Source organism: Malus sylvestris, chromosome 8 (genome assembly GCF_916048215.2).
Source record: "Malus sylvestris chromosome 8, drMalSylv7.2, whole genome shotgun sequence".
In the NCBI taxonomy this organism is placed as follows: domain Eukaryota; kingdom Viridiplantae; phylum Streptophyta; class Magnoliopsida; order Rosales; family Rosaceae; genus Malus; species Malus sylvestris.
Window position 1 is genome coordinate 20,082,551 of NC_062267.1, and position 20,725 is coordinate 20,103,275.

A 20,725-nucleotide genomic window follows, 5' to 3' on the forward strand; every position below is an offset into this window, starting at 1 on the left:
AACTAATTTAGTCAGTAATGTCCGATGACATATTATACTATCCAATTGAAATAGTCAGTACAGTTCAAGCTGCCAATTAGTATTTTAATAAAAATATCTAAAATTTAATATTAAAAAAAATTTAAGTGACCTGTTGTCTATTTTTATTTATTTGTCCAATTGATCATAACATTCATTAACAGCATAAAAAAATATAAGAGAACATATAAGTTCAACGTTAGAAAATGCTTCACTTGAGTGAGATAAAGTAAATTTATTTATTTATTTATAATTTACTTTGCAACTGGAATTATCAATAGGCTATTTATTGTGATTTTGTTGAATATGTTATAGTTAAATAACCATCTGATGCGTGTAGAGGGAATTCAAACCTCTCTTTCTTCGAAGTATGCTATATAGCTATTCCTTCAGAGTGCAATAGAACATGAAACTTAAAATAAAATATTATGTACTTTTTCGAAAATTCTAAGGTTAAATCTTTTTATTTATTTATTGTGTTTATAGCTAAAAAGGTAATTTAGCCAAAAAATCAACAAAATTTTTACTCCTTAGTCATATATCAATGACATAAAATAAAATATTATGTACTTTTTCGAAAATTCTAGGGTTAAATCTTTTTATTTATTTATTGTGTTTATAGCTAAAAAGGTAATTTAGCCAAAAAATCAACAAAATTTTTACTCCTTAGTCATATATCAATGACATAGTAATTATGCATAGGTCATGAATGTTATGGAGGTTGAAGTCATTATAAATAGTCAGAACTTGACTTTTCTATTATTTCATTATAAATAATTAGAACCAAACTCTTCTGTTCTTCTCTTTCTCTCTATATGAATGTCATATGGGCTTTAACTCTCTAGATTTAGGAGCTCCTAGGCAAATTCTTATTTTAGGAAGATTTGAATTTTTTTTGGAGAGGATTTGAAAAATTCATCTCCAATAGAGATGTTTTAACTGTATTAATGAATGTGCACATCTTTGTACTTTCAGCCAACTAATAAATATTTTGGTGCGACTCGAAAAGGAAGGAATAGTGTGGGGTTGTCTAGATGAGTTTAAAAATATCGTCTTTGTTGGTGGTGAAGTTATGATTGTAAACACTCAAAAAAGAATATTTTAGTCACCATCTTCATTTTTTTTTCTTTTCCTTTTGAGTGTTTAAAAATATCGAATTTTAAATAACTAATTTCCAAACTTCAAACTTCGTAAATAGTTTAATTAAAATCTAAATTCAAATAAATTAATATAAATTCTTGAAAAATAATATAAAATCTCAATAATATAACTACGTAGATTATAACAGTGAAATACAAGAATGAGATTTCACAATTATTGCTAGTAGTAGCTAAATTTTATTCCCCACAACTATATCCAATAGGGACCTTCAGTCAACCAAAATAATAATTATGTCTTAAAACTTTTTAACATTTCAAATAGGTCCCTAAACCTTTGATAATTTCACTTTGGCCCATGTACTTTTAGTAATTCACAAAATTGCCCCAAAACTAAAATTATTTTTCGCAATTTGGTCCTTGGTATGAAACCAGCAGGTTTCAGGTCTGTTTTCCCAGACTTTTAACATATATTTTCATGCCAAAACACAATCCGGCAATAGTACAACTCATTTCTTCCATACAAACGTCCTTTAAAGCCCAAATTCGATGTATTTCGAATCAAACATCATATTCTCTAAATCTCATTGATATAAAACTTGTACAAAATCCCAGCAACCTAATCATATGTAAATCTTTACTTTAATATTTCAGAAATCGTTCTCCAATCATCAAATAGGCTTCAAAGCCCTCAAATCGTGCAAGAACAAGCTTGAAATTGAAAATTTGACTCTAATTAGCCATAAACCCCAATTTGAACGAATTATTCAAATTTAAGTAATAATCCTCAAAATTTACCTTCAAACGTTGGGTTCGATTCACTGAGCATGTAAGCAAAAACAGTTCATCAATCAAATTCCCAGTTCGAAAAATGCTACGAACTCGTGGTCTCACCTACTTTCAACCTATCACCTCAAAATAATCATTGCTCTCATGTAAAATTATCACTCATTTAAAATGAATCATAAATTGTAAAAATCGAAGACACTTCGAAATTCATAACAAACACTTTATAAGTACTTTAAAAATTGGGCAAAAGACTGTTTACTACCTTCATGTTTCGTGGTTTTCAACATTTAGTACATCAAGTTTTTTTCGTCCCAGAGTCATACCTAAAGTGTAAATTTTGGGACAGTCTCATACATCCGTTAGTCAAACTGTTAAGTCTCCCGTTAACTGATGACGTGGCACCCATGTAGACAATGACTGGGCACCACGTGTCATTAAAGGGTCCACGTGGAATATTAAAAATTAAAAAAATAAAAAATAAAAACAATTTGTGATTTAAAATTAAAAAAAATTAAAAAAAATTAAAAAACCAAACCTAAACCTAAAAAGCCAATCTGGGTTCATATCTCTGTTTCTTCTTCCCCACCCAATCCAGCGACCAACCCCTTTTTTTCTGTTTTCCCTCTCTGCTCCGCCCTTGCTGCTTACCCGACGACCCCATCCCTCCCTTCTCTCCTTGCTCAGCTCCAAGTATCTCTTCCCCCACGCCTCAATCAGCACCGCTGTCGTCCCCTCACTCCAGCAAATCACTGAAACTCCTCCACAATCTACTCATCGACTCTGCCGTTCCCCAAATCTCCCTCATGACCCTCAACGGCCTCAAATCCCCGCTCTTGTCCAGTTTTCGACCCAAGACCGGACAACCCAGGAGAAAGGAGTAACAATGGCATTGGCAGAGAAAGAGCTCGAAGCACAGCTTACGGAAGCTGGGAATCAGCTCTTGGAACCTCCGTCTTCCGTCCCTGACCTCCTTGATGTTCTCGACGTAAGCCCTAATTCCTCTTCGAATTGTTGGGTTTTCTTCTTCTTTTCGTATTGTGAAGTATTTGCGTCTCAGTTGCTTTCGTTCCGTGTTTAATTTCATAGGTTTTGTTAATTAAACTGTTTTTTTTTTTTGTGTGGTTATTTGTTAATTTAGTGAATTGTGGTTTGAATGTTATTGCTGTGAAAGCTTCTGATGTGAGATTCAAGTAGGTTTTAACATTTCCGTGTTATTTTTTTGTGATTTGTGCCAAGTTTTTTTCCCCATTTAAATCCTGATGCTTGTATTAAGGGGCAATCGTGGGTGCTACCGTGCACTGGAACGGAAGAGAGGAGAAAAAGGAGGGAGGGGGTCGGGGTTGAGGTAGGGGAAGAAGAAGAAGAAGAAGAGAGAGGGAAAAAAAGCTAGGGGGGGGGGTGCGGGTTGCAGGGAAGAAGGGTTTTTTTTTTTTTTAATATTTTAAAATTTTTTAATGACACGTGGCGCCCAGTCATTGTCCACGTGGGCGCCACGTCATCAGTTAACGGGAGACTTAACAGTTTGACTAACAGACGTATGAGACTGTCCCAAAATTTACACTTTAGGTATAACTCTTCAACGAAAAAAACTTGATGTACTAAATGTTGAAAACCACGAAACATGAGGAGGTAGTAAACAGTCTTTTGCCCTTAAAAATTTATGGTCTCACACAAAGAACTTTGCTTAAGATTCACTGGGAGCGGACAAGTAATCCAATCTGAGAAAGTCACCCCAGACTACAATGCGCATATTGAAGATTTCAACAGGGCAAATCATGGAACAAGTCTTTTTTTTGTTGTCTTATTTTTTGCAAGTTATCTCAAGAGCCAGGCCACTATCTCAAATCTGATAAATGCACGGGTAAGCTCGGAGCAAAGGATTCCTCATGAAAGTGTAACCAGCGAGAGGTTTTCAGACAGTCAAATCGTTTCGTTCTCTCACCATTGCAGTACAGTAAACTTTTCTTCGCTGATAATTTGGAGGCCTGTTGTTCTATAAGCGGGGATTCCTCCTTTTTGAGGAAGTATTTCTGTTTCTCATCTCTTTGGTTAGTTGATTTTACTCCCTTTTTTCTTCTTATCCCTCGGCGTTTCCTCAATTTCGAAGGTCCCTTCTCATCTCTCTCTCAACGTTTTGCTTTAATCGTTCTTTTCCCTTTTTTTTTTTTTTTTTTTCTTTTAACAGGAGACGGCATCATCTCCCTGGAACCTACGAGCTTGGTTTGGGTTCCGACGTCAATCCGCCAATTCCAGCGACGTCCAGTTGGTCTCAAACCATTCTCCATAATCTAAGGTACCTTCTAGACCTACTGCATGGCAAAATTTGCTTCAATTTTGTGATTTAATATAATTGGGTTTTACTAAATTTATCATGAATTTGTAGAGTTTTACGTTTAAGGTTCTGGTTTTGGAGAATTATTCATTAAATTTTTGGCTTCTTTAGTTTCGCTGACCAAAGAAAAATGATCTAGGTTTTAGTTTAGGGAATTTTCAGCAAGTTACCAATTTTTTTGTACTATTGTTTCCAAATAAAATTTTGTGGTCCCCTATAGCTTCTGATGTGTGATCCAGATGTGGACCATTCTGTGAATTCTGATAAGTTAGAAGGCCAGTCTCCCCCTATTCAGTTTGTGAATTCTTCCATTATATTTATGTGTTTGGTATTGGTTTTTGATTTTGTCTAGAGGTGGCCTTCATCTATTGTATTTTCTGACAATTTCAACTTCCAGTGATGCCAAATGGATGGTTATATACTCAACAACTTAAGCTTTTTTATTAATAGCTGCGTGGCTGGGTTTTTATTACCAGTTTATCCATGAATGTGAACTATCAAGCTTTTTGTAAATTAGAATTGGCTAATTCTTTTTAAGAATTTGTTTTTACTTGCCATTTTAGTTCGTCTTCGTATAAGTACATAGCGTAAGCATGTAGAATGTCATGTCTATGTGTCGTATGATTTGCATAAGAATTACGGATTGGGAGCATGTTGCAATGGTGTAAATGCAACTTTGTATTTTGTTTGTGTGTAAAACTTAGTCCAGTTGGTGATTGTTTTCCCATTCTTTTCAACTTCAGTGTTTGAGTAGCATAGATTGTTGAGGAATTCAACAAAAAGTTTTCCAGATAAAGCCCGCTTTCTTGTTTCCAAGGTTTGTGCATTTCTCCATTTTTTCAATGTTTAATTTTTTTTAGTTACATATTTTTTTCTGGTTTAAATTATTGTATTTCAAGGCCAACTTTGTTATATTAACTCTGAAATTTGAACACAAGTTTCTAAAATATAATGTTCTTTGGAACTTTCCATATTTCTGAGTACACACTGCATTGCTTAAGGTTTTTTAAATTTAAGGCCACAATGTTTGCATGCCTGCAATCATGTGAATTGAGACTAAAACTGATGCAAAGTTTGATGACATCAATTCAAAGATTTAAATTAGTTTTCTAACATTAGTCACTTTGTAAACTGGGGTGGGTGCCTCCTAAAGAGTATTTGATGGTACAATCTATGTTTTTTGAATGAGTTTAACTGAAAGGTGATTTCTGGCTATTTTTCTTCATGTTTTTGTATTGTTTCTGTTTATCGCATATGTCAGTAGCCTATTGGTGCTGTATTGGCCGCTCGGTAATCTAAATCCTGGTCAAGGAGAGGAATTATCCTACAAATGCTAAGGTAACCACGCCTGATTGGATAATTTGGACTTTGATGGAGATATCTACTGCTCTTTGGAATTGTAACTGCTAAGTAATCAGATAATATATGTGTATACACTACACACACAAACATATATATATCTGTGTGTGTACATATTTTAGGACAAGCTTATTGGGTTATATGTATTTTCTGAGTTTTGTTTCGTATGCTCATGTAAAGCACTGTTTATTTGTTCTTTTTTTTCTATTCTATTTGTTCGTCGTGTTCGTAGGTTCTCAACTTTGTCTATTCTTATGCTCTTGTAAAGCACTGTGTTGATTATTGTGGTTAAACAAGATTCTGTTGGAGATAGAATTAACATTTTCTTTTAATTACTGGGTTTTTTGTTGTTGGGTTTTAATGGTGCAATTTGGGTTTTTGAATTTGTTTAAACAGATAGGTAATTTTTGGGTATTCTTGGTATTTTTCTTCTTGTTTCTGCGAGTGTAATATTTTTGTATTGATTTACTGATATCTACAAAATCCTTTAATTTTCAAAACTGTTTTCGCTCTTCTGTCCATTGAGGATATGGACAAAGTTAATATCTCCTATGTTACATTCAATTATTTGCCAATTCCTTTACTGTTGTTCCAGTATTTTTCTATTTTCGAAGGCTCTGAATTGCTAATGAATATACCTTTTTTTATGTTCAGAATTTTGGGGTCATTGGCGGAACAAATTTTGTTGCTTTACATTTTGATGTATATAATTTGCTTTACTTTGGTTTCAGTTTCTTCAGGTAGGTACAGACTGGATATGCGTTTGCTATATGCGAACTATCTTTTGTATGTACATATCAAATCTTATGTCGAGATGGAATGCTTTTTTGTTAACAGTTGCATGGCTGGCTTTTTTATTAACAGTTTATCCATGAATGTGAACTATCAAGCTTTTTGTTAATTAGAATTGGCTAATTCTTTTATTAAGAATTTGTTTTTACTCAGCCGTGTTAGTTCTTCTTCATATAAGTACATAGCATGAGTATGTAGAATGTCATGTCTGCATGTCGTATTACTTGCATGAGAATTACAGAGTGACACCATGTTGTGATGGTGTAAATGCAAATTTGTATTTGGTTTGTGTGTAAAACTTAGTCCACTTGGTGAATGTTTTCCCGTTCTTTTTAGCTTCAGTGTTTGAGTGGCGTAGATTGTTACATTAACTCTGAAATTTGGACACTTGCTTTGAATTATGCTATTTCAAGGCCGACTTTGTTATATTAACTCTGAAATTTGGACACAAGTTTCTCAAGTATAATGTTATTTGGAACTTTCCATATTTCTGAGTAAGAACTGCATTGATTATGGTTTTTTAAATTTAAGACAGCGATGTTTGCATGCCCTCAATCATATGTGAATTGAGGCCAAAATGGATACAAAGTTTGATGAGATCAATTCAAGATTTAAATTAGTTTTCTAATCAGATTAGTCACTTTGTAAAAAGAAAAGGAAAAAGAGCATCTCTTTCATCAATTATATTTCACATGCATCTTAGTATGCAAACAGTTCTCAGTTTTCTGTCTTCCCTTATTCTTTTATTTTGTGTGTGTGTGTGTGTATTTAACTATTTATCTATGTATATACACAGATATCGGATACTGTAAATCTAAGTTAGGCTGATAATTTTAACATGCATCTCATACTCCTTTGTGCAGAGATGATATAATCATTACAAGGAACTCAATCCAACAACACTTTTATTACTCTTAAATGCATCCTGTGAACCTTGAGCTGAAGTAAGTCCTCAATTTTAATGTACTTTTTATTTGTTGATGTCTAGGTATTTACATGGTCTTTAACGATTAGATCGCCTAATGTGTATAATTGTGTTGTTTCTGATTTTGGTATAAATTCCGTTTAGTTCCCAGCAAGATGAACCATGGCGTGTTTGTATTAATGGTATTGAGTATAATTGGAGAAACTGGTTGTTCAATGTGTACATCATGTTGTGGGATTTTAAAGTCGAAACCACTTGCTTTGAATCTTTTGGAAGAAATTAGCTTTGTAAAGTAATAAAACAATGACATTTCAGGAGGAATGGGATAATCTGTGTATTTTGATTACTGGGTTATGAACCTTATGTCATCAAAGTGTTTTTGACTTGGCCTGGCCCGGTCGCCTTATGCGACCAGCGTTTCAAAAGGCAAAACTCTCATCGTAGTTTGGCGTCGTAAGGGGCCTTTAGTCTTTTGATTAGACTAGGGGTCACGAGAGAGCAGAGTGTACAGCCCCGCTATTGTCGCGAGTCTTTATATAGTCGCGACTAGTGTCATAGTCAAGAAGGTTGAACTTCCACGAAAAAAATTGGAATTGGGAGGGCGAACTGGCCGTACCCCAAACAGACGCCGGTGAACAAGTAGAGTACACTAGGGTGCTTGAGAGAAACATGTCGAACGAGTGCGGTGAAATGGCCTCGTAACTTCTAGAGTAGGGGTGCTCTCCTATGTTTTGATTAGGAAAGCGGCACATACCGGAGGGTAGTGATTGCTTATTAAAAACACAGGACTCTGCTATGCGGTAACACAATGTATAGTTTGACACCTGCCCGGTGCTAGAAGGTCGGAAGTAGAAGTGTTAAAAGCTTTGAATGGAAGCCCCGGTAAACGTCGGCAGTAACTCTAACTGCCCCACTGTCTCTGACATGGACCCAGTGAAATTGAATTCTCTATGAAGATGTGGAGTACCTATGGGTAGACTGTAAGACCCCGTCCACCTTTACTATAGCTTCGCAGTGACAACCTTGATCGAATGTTTAGGATAGGTGGGAGGTGGTGGCACACAACCTATTGGTGCTGTTTTGGCTGCTGGGTAATCTAAGTCCTGATCATGGAGAGGGATAAGGTAATCTAAGTCCTGATCATGGAGAGGGATTATCCTGCAAATGCTAAGGTAATCACTGCCTGATTGGATAATTTGGACTTTGATGGAGATATCTACTGCTTTGTGGAATAGTAAGTTCTAAGTAATCAGATAGTATACATGTGTGTGTACGTATATCTATGTGTGTACGTATTTTAGGAAAAGTTTATTGGGTTATATACATTTTTAGCATTGAATATCTTTTTGAGTTTTGTTTCGTATGCTCATGTAAAGCATTGTTTTGATTTGTTCTTTTTTCTATTCTATCTGTTCTCGTGTTCGTTGGTTCTCAATTTTGCTCTGTTCTTATGCTCATGTAAAGCACTGTGTTGATTATTGTGGTTAAACAAGATTCTGTAGTGTAACTGTACTGTTATGTTGAAGATATGATTAAGTTTTTCTTTTAATTACTGGGTTTTTGAATTTGTCTAAACAGAAAGGTAATTTCTGGGCATTCTTGGTATTTCTCTTCTTGTTGTTGTGTTGTTTCCCTTCTGTTTATCCCTTACGCGGAACAATTTCATACCTTTTCTATCATAGTGTCCGTTGTTTGTTTGTTTCCTCTGGTCCTTGCTTTTATGGTTTCTTAGTTGTTAGTTTGTATCGTGGTACTCATTGTTTTAGTTGTGTACTCTATTGTTTACCATGGGTGAAATATTAGAGAATATGTCAAGTAGCAAGTGAAAGCAGCCCGTTGCTTCTCTTAAATTGGTTTCTTTTACCTTTTTTTTTTTTTGTACTTTTTGGAGTGATTAAAAAGTGATCTCCGAATTTGTCTTGAACCTATGATTTGAAGGCTCTTTGTGATCAACAAAATGAAATCAAAATCAAAACAAAAGGCAATGATCCTTGGAGATATTTGGGCGGATCCAAAGTTCTCGATTCGAATTCTAAAGTCAGTTCAACAATGTCCACTCCTAGGACGATCTGACCAGTCACTTGCATTTATTACACAAAGAAGTGACTTTATTGTGGCTACTAACCAAGCCACGGAAAGACCTTCATCACCTTCCCATTCTAACATTGAAGAAACTGTTGGATTCAACTCAAGTTTCTGATCGTTGGTGCAACAATCATGTCGTCCAAAAGATCCGTCTATATATTAGGTTCGTATTCATTAATGGTTAAGATATCATCGTTGTTTATTTGTTTTTTCTGAAATGATGTTAATTGTGACCTTTATCTTTCCTACGAAAGGCATGTTGTTGACATATTGTACCAGATGGAGGTTGGAGACCATAAACGTGGCTATTTGAGTAGCGCTGACATAGCTCTCGTACAAGGACGAGTTGCGGTCCTGGTTAGTCCTAAGATAGGACCATTCCCTGAATATAAGCAACAATTCAAGGAGTTGATAATTGAGGTACTGGGGGCTGACACAAGTGACAAACCTGAGTTAGCGTCTTTCTACAAGTGGATTGATGAACGGTGAGTGACCTTCTAAATGCACTTTCTGTTCTTTTATTATTTTAATTGTTTTGAATCAAGTAACAATGTTCCTTCTTTTTCCTTTGTGAAGTAAAATATTATTTGAATACTCTGCATGCACCCCCTTATCCAGTCTCCAAAGGAGCGATTGTATATGATGGCGGAGGGTCCATTATATTTGGACAAAAGTTTTCATCGTAAGCATGATGAGGGCTGGGGGATATGTATAGGAACTTTATACAGATGTGGTATTAATCGAGGATGTAGTAAAAGGGGTTATGGGATTTGAGGACGTCTTCTACTATGAAGGAGACACTTGGTTTAAGGACGAGTGAGGATCCGAACGAGCGGTACGAGAAAAACGATCTTGGGGTTTTGAAGTTTGCCAGAAATGCTGTCATACACATAAACAAATGCCTAGCGGAAGTGGGTGAAAAAAGAATGGTATGCAGGTTACTTAAAGATGCTTAGATTGTTAATTTGTTTGATATAATTGGTTTTACAACCCTTGGTTCTATCAAAACTTTTTGCATGAGGAAGAAGAAGTGGAACGAATGCCCTCTTCGATGTTCCCAAAGCATGTCACCAATTTATACAACTTTTTTGCTCATTATCATATTGGGGTGAAATTCTTATTTGAAATGAGGTAAGACTTATTAATTGCATAAAAACTAAGAAAGAAAACCCACATGTTTTAGTCCCAAGTTCCAGCCTTTGGATAAGCCACCCTTTTGTCTCTCTCTCTCACTTTACATTTTAATCTGTTTGGAAAGTTTCTTGACTATCATTAGATGTGGGTGAAATTAATGTATGTGTTTTTTGTTGTTTTCTTTTTTTCAGAGCCTCAAAAGCATAGAGATCCAATGTTGCAGGTGTCCCAAGATTAAAGAACTCAGAGACTCTTATGGATAGAAGATTCCAATGTTTGTCATTAGTATTATGTTGGACACTTTGCGTTTCCTATATGGGAAAGCCAAAGTTTCTTAAGAAATGCCAAAATAACATATAGGAAACGCAAAGTGTCCAACGTAATACTAATGACAAAATCAGAATCTTCTATCCATAAGAGTCTCGGAGTTCTTTAATCTTGGGACACCTGCAACATTAGGTCTGTATGCTTTTTAGGCTCTGAAAAAAAGAAAACAAACAAAAAACACATACATGAATTTCACCCCATCTAATGATAGTCAAGAAACTTTCCAAACAGATTAAAATGTAAGGTTCAGGAGAGGAGACAAAAGGGTGGCTTATTCAAATGCTAGAACTTGGGACTAAAAGATGTGGGTTTTCTTAGTTTTTATGCAGTTAATAGGTCTTACCTCCTTTCAAATAAGAATTTCACCCAAATCTGATAATGAGCAAAAAAGTTGTTTAAATTGGTGACATGCTTTGGGAACATTGAAGAGAGCATTCGTTCTACTTCTTCCTCCTGCAAAAAGTTTTGATAGAACAAGGGTTGTAAAATCAATTATATCAAACAAATTAACAATCTAAGCATCTTTATGTTAAAAGTAACCTGCATACCATTCTTTTTTCACCCGTTTCTGCTAGGCGTTCGTTTATGTGTATCACAGCATTTCTGGCAAACTTCAAAACCCCATGATCGTTTTTCTCATACCGCTCGTTCGGATCCTCACTCTTGTCCTTAAACCAAGTGTCTCCTTTGTAGTATAAGACGTCCTCAAATCCTGTAACCCCTTTTACTACATCCTCAATTAATACCACATCTGTATAAAGTTCCCTATACTTATCCCCCCAATCCTCATGATGCTTACGATGAAAACTTTTGTCCAGGTATAATGGACCCTCCGCCATCATATACAATCGCTCCTTTGGAGACCAGATAGGGGGTGCATCCAGAGGAATTCAAATGATATTTTACTTCACAAAGGAAAAAGAAGGAACATTGTTACTTGATTCAAAACAATTAAAATAATAAAAGAACAGAAAGTGCATTTAGAAGGTCACTCACCGTTCATCAATCCACCTGTAGAAGGACGCCAACTCAGGTTTGTCACTTGTGTCAGCCCCAGTACCTCAATTATCAACTCCTTGAATTGTTGCTTATATTCAGGAAATAGTCTTATCTTAGGACTAACCAGGACCTCAGCTCGTCCTTGTACGAGAGCTATGTCAGCACTGCTCAAATAGCCACGTTTATGGCCTCCATCTGGTACAATATGTCAACAACATGCCTTTCGTAGGAATGAGAAAGGTCACAATTAATATCATTTCAAAAAGAAAAAAAACAACAATGATATCTTAACCATTAATGAATACAAACCTAATATATAGACGGATCTTTTGGACGACACGATTGTTGCACTAACGATCAGAAACTTGAGTTGAATCCAACAGTTTCTTCAATGTTAGAATGGGAAGGTGATGAAGATCTTTCCGTGGCTCGGTTAGTAGCCACAATAAAGTCACTTCTTTGTGCACTAAATGCAAGTGACTAGTCAGATCGTCCTAGGAGTGGATATTGTTGAACCGACTTTGGAATTCAAATAGAGAACTTTGGATCCGCCCAAATATCTCCAAGGATCATTGCCTTTTGATTTCATTTTGTTGATGACAAAAGGTGGACTGGGTCTTACAGTCTACCCGTAGGTACTCCGCATCTTCACGGAGAATTCAATTTCACCGGGTCCATGTCAGAGACATCGGGGCACTTAGAGATACTATTGACATTTACCGGGGCTTCCATTCAAAGCTTCTAACACTTCTACTTCTGACCTTCCAGCACCGGGCAGGTGTCAGACTATACATCGTGGTACCACATAGCAGAGTCCTGTGTTTTTAATAAGCAGTCACTACCCCCGAGTATGTGCCGCTTGCCTAATCAAAACATAGGAGACCACCCCTCCTCCAGAAGTTACGGGGCCATTTCGCCGCACTCCTTTGACATGTTTCTCTCAAGCACCCTAATATACTCTACTTGTTCACCTGCGTTTGTTTGGGGTATGGCCAGTTCTCCTTCCCAATTCCAAATTTTTTTCCTGGAAGTTTCAACCTTGATGACTATGACAATAGTCGCGACTATAAAAAGACTCGCGATAATAGCAAGGCGGTACACTCTGCTCTCTCGTGACCCCTAGTCTAATCAAAAGACTAAAGGCCCCTTAGGACACCACACTACAATGAGAGTTTTGCCTTTTGAAGCGCTAGTCGCATAGGGCCATGTTATGTGGGATAGTTGAAACACACAACAATGATTGATTGGGTTGGAATACAGTGAGACTAGCATCCTAGTTGTAGATATGTTGCGTGATGATTTGTCTTCTATATATGAACTGAAATTCATGAAGTTTGATACTGTAAGTTTGAACAGAAATTATGTTAAATTGATAAAAGTGAATGGAAATTGGTTTCAATACTGATTATTGGATCGAAAAAATTATTAGGTGTGCTGGATTTAGGTTGGTTTAAAGAGCATTTTGTGATTTGTTTGGTACTGAGATTTAATCTAGTTGGTAGGCCCTTGCATTGGCTTTTTGTTGGTATTGTTAAACCGTGTGGAGTTACTGAAAAAGTAAAGGAAATTAGATGATGGCAATGAAAGTGAATGTGTGTCAGAGGCAGGAGATATTCGGGATCGGGGCTCCTCACAGAAACAGGCACAGTGAGAGTGGCAGCATCCACTTGTTTCCTTGAGAGGGCATTTAGCTCCAATCCTATGGGTTCTGGGTCGTGACCTTGTTGCATCCAAAACAATTTCGCCTGTTTCTCCCTTGCTTGAAGAAATCATATCTCCTATTTCCAGTGATGCGATCATACATGAGGACAAAAAGAAAGTGAGCTTTTAGGTTGATACCTCTTATTGTATATAATCTTCGTTAGAGATAGAGATAGAGATCCTTGACCATGTATAGGAGATTTGGTTTGCTTTTTCATTGATCACGAAAGTAACAAAGTCAACCATGTTTGAGTTTTCCCCCATCTTGGTTGGATCATGCTAGTAACATTAAGTTATTGTGTTTGTACATGCAGGACAATACGATAAGGTTGCCAAAATTCTTGGAGTACAGTTCATGCATGGTTCATTTAGTTGTGTTTGGCAGTCTCCAGGGTAACACACTTAACTTTGCTTCTTAGTGTATACCAAAGTGCATTTTATTTGAATCGCAATATATATGGAGTTTGTAGCTGTTGTTGCCTTCGTTTGACAAGATTTGGATCTTCGGATGCTTGTGGAAGAAAACACTAGCCATATTATATTGTGAAACACTCGAGAACAACAAAAATACTTCCTTTCGAAAATCTTTGATCATGCTCTTGCAGGTTGGGATTCTGTTTGTCTTCTTGACAAAACTGAATGTCATTGTAACCAATGGTGAAGCCACATTAAGGGTTATCCTGGGCTATAGCCCAGGTAGTTTTCAGTGAAAAATAAAAGGCTTATTATATTAACATTTCATAAATTGTTGAATAAACCTCACATACTTAATACACTTCATATTTGCTTTTTCAATGAAAAATTATCTTAATACACCCCACATACTTTCCTATAATACCTTCACATTCTCAATATACACCTTACATTTTCTACATGCACTCCATATTTTCTATACACCCCACAATTCTCAAATCTTATAAAACTTTTAATTTGGACAAAAAATGCCGACTAGAATTTTGACAAAAGATGTTGCCTGAGATTTAAAGCATATGTGGGTTGTATTCAATTGCACAATTAAAACCCATGTCGTCTATTTTTAATATTTGGTGGTAATTTTAGGTGTTTAATTTTTCATGTAATCCCTGTGATCCCTAAAAGATGAATACGACCATAGAAGCTTGAATAACGCAACAAAAGCAAGATTAAATAATTATTAATGACGTCAAAATCACTAAAACAATAAAGAATATGAAGTCTTATCTCATGTGAAGATTTCAAAACATCGATTTTGTGTTTCATTCATCAAAAATAATTTTTCTCAATCAACATGTTTGTAGTTTCATTGGTTAGGGTTTTGTTCAACAATGAAGGGTCGAAGGGATTTTCATAGTTGAAGAAGATAAATAATACGTTAAAAGTGATTTGGGGTGTATTTATAATATTTTTTTTTAAACCTAATAATGTCAAAATTGTCCTTGCATAGTAGGGTAAATAAATCATTTAATATTAAATTTTAATATGCGGTGCATTCAATATTTTGTGGGGTGCTAATATAAAAAACCAAATAAAATTTTACATGTAATTTTTATTAACTTTTTAATATAACCCACCATATATTTAGTTACTCATCCAAATTCTCTCAATTTGATTATATAAAATTATATAGTACAGCTTACAAACCATCTTTTTTTCTTACATCCTTTTTCTCATCACTTCTTGTACCTGTACAAGTTTGGATTTGTTTAAATTTTAACACGTATTTGTTTAATAACGAAAATTCTTGGCTCACTTTGTGAAAATTTTCTTAAGCTAACTGATTATGTGAAAAATACATCATGTTATATATTTCTTTCATATTAGGAAACCTACTTGTTAAGTAGAGTATTTGACACGCACCATTGTACGGATGTTAACGAGTTATTTGCCGCAAAAGTTGTTTGGTCCTGGAGTTGTTAATGAACAAGCAACCAAACCATTGTCTACCTTGATCTTCCTTTTAATATGGTCTCAACGAGATATCTGCCGCAAAAGTTTTTTGGTCCTGGAGTTGTTGATGAACAAGCAACCAAACCATTGTCTACCTTGATCTTCCTTCTAATATGGTCTCTCTCTCTCTCTCTCTCTCACATGCACAAATGTACTAGTCCCCTTTATTTGGCAGTGATTTATCGATAAACATGTTTCTATAAAGTTGTTAATCATGAATGTTAGGAGGGACTTGTACTACACATGATCAAGTTCCATAGTACCTATGTTTTCATAGGTTTTTCTCTTCATCTTTTAATTTCTGAAGTCATATTTCTTGGGTAGTAATATAGAAAATGTTGGATGATGTTTCAGTGGAAACTTTGTTTCTAATGCATTCTTGTAGGTTGGTTCTTTCTTGATGGGGTGGTTGGGTGTTGTTTTCGAAGGAGATATATCCTATACGTCCGATTATTTGCCATTGGATTGTCAGCCGGTTACATAGGAAGCCTTACAACTTTCAGCTGTTGGAAGCAGAAAATGCTTGAACTCAGTGCTGAAGGCCATTGGGTGTTCGCTCTGCTCGGTTTTCTAATAGCTATGCCAAGCATGATGTTTCAATTTCATTGAATCTAGTTGGTTTCAGCTTTGATGCCTATTGTCACATTCCAGTTCCGGCTCCGTCGTAGCACGATATTGTCTGCTTTAGGCCTTGGCCATGCCTTCACGGTTTTGTTTCTAAGAACTCAATCTAGAACTTCCCAGTGGGTCATCCATCCTAAGATTGCTCTCGCCCGAACTCGCTTAACTTCGGAGTTCCGATAGAATCCGAAGCCAGTGAGTTCCCAAAAAGTCTCATGCTATAGGGAGGGGAGCATATACGTATAAGGCACATCATCCCCTCTCCATTGGTCGATATGAGATCATACAATCCACCCCACTTAAGGGGAACCCGGCGTCCTCGTCGGCGCAGCCGCACCGAATGGCAGAGTGGCTCTGATACCATTCTGTCACATCCTAGTATTGGTTATATCGTAGCACGATATTGTTTGCTTTGAGTCCCAACCATGCCCTCATGGTTTTATTTCTAGAAACTCACGCGATAACTTCCCAGTGGGTCACCCATCCTAGGATTGCTCTTGTTCGAACTCGCTTAACTTCGAAGTTTCGATGGAATCCAAAGTCAGTGAGTTCCCAAAATGCCTCGTGCTTATAAGGCACATCACCCTTTTTCTGTTGGTCGATGTGGGATCTTACACCTATTATCCATGGATTAACCTACGTTAATATGAATGATCATATTATAAGGGATAAAATCTGAGCATCAGATCACTTTGACATATACATATTACAAGGATAAAAACCGAATAGCATCTTCCAACTCATATCTAACAGCTCCACTAGAACTGCAATTAACATGAGTTTTAGAGTTCAAAAGAAAAGCAACACAAATGCCTGACAATTGGTAAATTTCTTATCTTTTCTTGCGGATTTTTATCACAAATGATCCTGAAATTGACTCTCATTATCAAGATGATCCTTGAAATTGAAAATCAATCAATGTAGTCCTTAAAAATAAGTGTCGCAAATCAATGTGCTCCTTCCGTCACAATTCTGTTAAGTGCTGATGTGGTATATAAATAGGCCGCATAAGTCTTTTTTTCCCCACAAATGGTCATTGAAATTAACCCACAACATCAAAATAGTCACTGAAACTGGTCTGTGACATCAAAATGGTCCCAAATGTAGTCATTTCGTCACAATTTTGTTAAATTTTTTGTTATGGGCTGATATGACACATAAATGGGTCACATAAGTCTAATTAAATTTAAAAAAAATTACAAATAGGTTTAATAATTTAATAGTTAATAAAAAAGTTGCCAACCCAAAACCCAGTTCTGCAATCACCTTTGAGTTCACATTCCTCTACCTCCTCCGATGTCTATTCTCTAAATAAAAAAATCTCAATATACCCATCTTTACACACTTCGACACGTTTCACTGAACTGAACCTGGATCGAGATTAGCTTTGATGACGGCTTAGCCGATTGGCAACGACTTCTGGGACATCACCGTTAACATTTAGGCAACCAACATCCTCAGAACTTAATCTTGGAGAGCTTGTTTGGCGCTTCCCTGATGGTCTGGTGAAGCAAAGAACATCAAGGTATGCCTTGAGATAATGAGGTTATGACCGAGGTGCGTCTATTGTTGGTTGGAAACTATTTTCAACCCCTTCTTTAGACCTTGGTTAAGCCCTGTGCCTTTGATAATTCATGAAAGAGATATTTCTTCAAAGTAAGCCCTACTATAAGAAAAAAAAATTTCATTGTGCAAAAAGGTATTTAGACAACTTTTAAATTAATTATTAAACCCACATCAACACATAACAATTTTTTTTTTTTACAAAATTGTGGCAGAATGATCATATTGATTTGAGAAACTTATTTTCAAAAACTACCTTGGTCGATTTTCAATTTCAACGACCATCTTGATGGTCTGGATCAATTTCAGGAATCATTTGTAATAAAAATTTATAAATTTTGTGGGACCCATTTATATGCCACATCAGCACTTAATGAAATTTTGAACTGAATTATGACGGAAGGACCACATTAATTTGCAACACTTATTTTCAAGGACTACATTGATTGATTTTCAATTGCAAGGATTATCTTGATGGTGAAAGTCAATTTCAGGAACCATTTATAATAAAAACCCTTTTCTTGCAAAAGCATAAATTTCCAAACTTTTTCAGTGCAATACAACATAAACACGGGGCATACCAGCGGTCAGTATTTAATCCCACCAATAAACTATGTTTGGTTGCAAAGATAAGAAAAGAAATTATAAACTCAATCCAAAATCATACAGAAATGATAGAAGCCTCGAACGTTTAGAAAATGCTTTGAGGTGTTCGAAAATGGTTGAAGTAGTTGAATAGGAGGATCACTATGACTATAGCCCTTGGTAAATTTACAAAAGATGAAAATGATTTATTTGATATTATGGATGACTGGTTACGAGGGACAACTTCATTTTTGTAGGTGTATCTATTTTAGTTACCATGAATCATACATACATATATACTACATAAGCAATACGAATATTATAGTAAATAATTATATGTGAATCTCAATCATATATTATATTGCCTTGTGGTCTGATGACAAAAATTAAATCCTGATCCAATCCTATAGAAAAACTTTCTTCGTAACCAAACAGAATGTAAGGCTACATACATACATATATGTAGGATTAGATAATGGTATCCTGATTGGGCAGAAGTTGTTGAACCGATTGCCACCTAAATAAGATTACATGCACGTAGTAAAATCATGCCACCTACAACGCCAACTTCAAAATATTAACATAACAAATGGGCTTTAAAATAACGGGTTAAAGAAATAGTGGGATAGACTGATAGTTAAAACTGGGGCAAAATATTGATACAAACGTAATAGAGTCTCACTAGCTGAAAATATTAAAATACGGGCTCTCGCAATTGATTAAATGGACTCCCACAAAAAAAAAAAAAAAAAAAGTCCTTTTCTTCTTTCTCTTTCAACAAGCACAGAGCTCGGTTAAAAATGACGCGCGTCACAACTAAGTCGCTAAAAATATGTAAAAAGAATTATGAAAAATAAAAAGGCGGTCCTCCCGGCGAACTAACCATACCGCAAACCGACTATTGTCATAGGATTTTGTTATGCTTATCATCTCTTCTCAAATCCTACAAAATCTCTTATTGAAAGAAATCCTTCAAAATCTATGAATTTTTTAATACCTATAGATTTGCATGGACTCTATAAAAATCTTGAAATCCGAGTTGACTACACCAAGATTCTAAAGTATTTTAAAATCCTTTAATTGACTACCCCTATATTTGAAATGATTCTTTTAAAATCTTTTAAAATCCTAATTGACTATACCATGATTAGTTTAAACAGAAAGAAGTGATCAAGGTGTCTAATTTTGCCTTCACTGAATGACGCTCTAGAGGAGTATTTATCTGATCATAATTTATGTTTACTCAAGCTGTTGGAATAAATATAATTGCCGAAGAAAATGATCACTGTGCCTCATTTACTATGTTTTTTCTTCTTTTTTTTTCTTTTCAGAAAGGCGATCCTTTCAAAGCTCCCCTTTTTTCTATATTTGAATCTTCCAAGTTCTCTGATTTTTTACATTTTCTTCACGTTTCTACTTTAAGATCGCATGAATTTTACTTTAATGTCTCTCCTGCACTTTAAACTTGTGTTATTAGAATCTAGGATTGTTTTATAATTCTGGGTTCTAAAAAGTTTCACTTTTTGAGTAATTTGTGTATAATTTAATAGTTCATAGCCAATAGAAATTAAGTCTTTTGCTTTTTTTGGTATTTTCTATTTTGGATTCTTAGACCAACTCCAATGGTGGATTAAAAGCTTAATTACCCCCCAAACCCACTCCAACCCAAGGGGAAAATTTAGGCTAAATGCTAAATGCTAAATGCTAAACCAAGGCCAGATTCCATTCGAAATTTAGATTAGAAATCGGAATTTACATTTTTCAATATTTATCGGAATTTAAATTTTATTAGATTAAAATGTTAATAAAATTAATTTACGATAGTCTACATATTTATTTAAAAAAATTAATTTAACAAAAAAAATAGCCTAAGTTCATTCTTTAATAATCCCGGATTAAAATTTTAGGCTAGAACGGTTGGAGCAGAAAAGCTGTTTCTGGGCTAAAAACTAAATTTTTCGGGTTAAAATATTTAGCTTTTAGTCCAACCATTAGAGATGGTCTTAGGGGAGGACACATATCTTTTTGTCTTTAGAGAAATGAGAACCAACTTTTTATGGGTCCCAACTTGTTCAAATTGTTACCCAGTAGTCATAAAGCAAAAAGATTTAGCCTTTTGGACCTTAGCTATAGCCAGGAGACCGTGTCAGTATTCTAAACCCATCGAGCAATGTTATGTGGGATAGTTGAAACCCCCGACAGTGTTTGATTGGGTTGAAATATTGTGAGATTGGTGTCCTAGTTGTAGGTATGTGGTGTGAGGATTTGTCTTCTGTATATGAACTGCAATTCACGATGTTTGATGCTATAAGTTTGAACACATATTATGTTAAAATGATAGAAATGAATGGAATTTGGTTTCCACACTAATTATTGGATCGAAACAATTATTGGGTGTGCTGGATTTAGGTCGGTTTGAATGGGCATTTTTGTGATTTGCTTGGTACTGAGATCTACTCTACGACTTCATTA

General features: G+C 35.4%; 1 protein-coding gene across 39 annotated transcripts; it reads left to right on the forward strand.

Moving 5' to 3' along the window:
* The first annotated feature begins 2,279 nt into the window (after positions 1 to 2,279).
* On the forward strand, positions 2,280 to 16,245 carry LOC126632300 (uncharacterized). Of its 39 annotated transcripts, none has more exons than XR_007626684.1 (10): positions 2,296 to 2,889; positions 3,720 to 3,952; positions 4,090 to 4,197; positions 4,980 to 5,053; positions 5,498 to 5,574; positions 6,250 to 6,335; positions 7,251 to 7,331; positions 7,457 to 8,403; positions 8,437 to 8,484; positions 13,873 to 14,294. XR_007626684.1 is itself a non-coding variant. In XM_050302658.1 (6 exons), the coding sequence occupies exons 3-6, from the start codon at positions 7,306 to 7,308 to the stop codon at positions 15,372 to 15,374; spliced, it is 339 nt and encodes a 112-aa protein (XP_050158615.1). In that variant the 5' UTR covers positions 3,804 to 3,952; positions 4,090 to 4,197; positions 7,251 to 7,305; the 3' UTR covers positions 15,375 to 15,830. The 39 variants fall into 39 exon arrangements, 1 of the variants encoding a protein (XP_050158615.1); XR_007626674.1 differs by lacking the exons at positions 6,250 to 6,335; positions 7,457 to 8,403; positions 8,437 to 8,484 and adding exons at positions 13,287 to 13,688; positions 15,359 to 15,600; positions 15,870 to 16,245 and having other exon boundaries at positions 2,332 to 2,889; positions 13,873 to 13,951; XR_007626681.1 differs by lacking the exon at positions 6,250 to 6,335 and having other exon boundaries at positions 2,300 to 2,889.
* The last annotated feature ends 4,480 nt before the right edge of the window (positions 16,246 to 20,725 follow it).

Bases quoted from the DNA above. Each gene is read 5' to 3' on its own strand.
- LOC126632300 (XM_050302658.1), top strand. From the start codon at position 7,306: ATGCATCCTGTGAACCTTGAGCTGAA. The intron at 7,332-12,625 runs GTAAGTCCTCAA...CTGACCTTCCAG, and splicing joins CCTGTGAACCTTGAGCTGAA to CACCGGGCAGGTGTCAGACT. The intron at 12,844-13,872 runs GTATGGCCAGTT...TTGTACATGCAG, and splicing joins TTCACCTGCGTTTGTTTGGG to GACAATACGATAAGGTTGCC.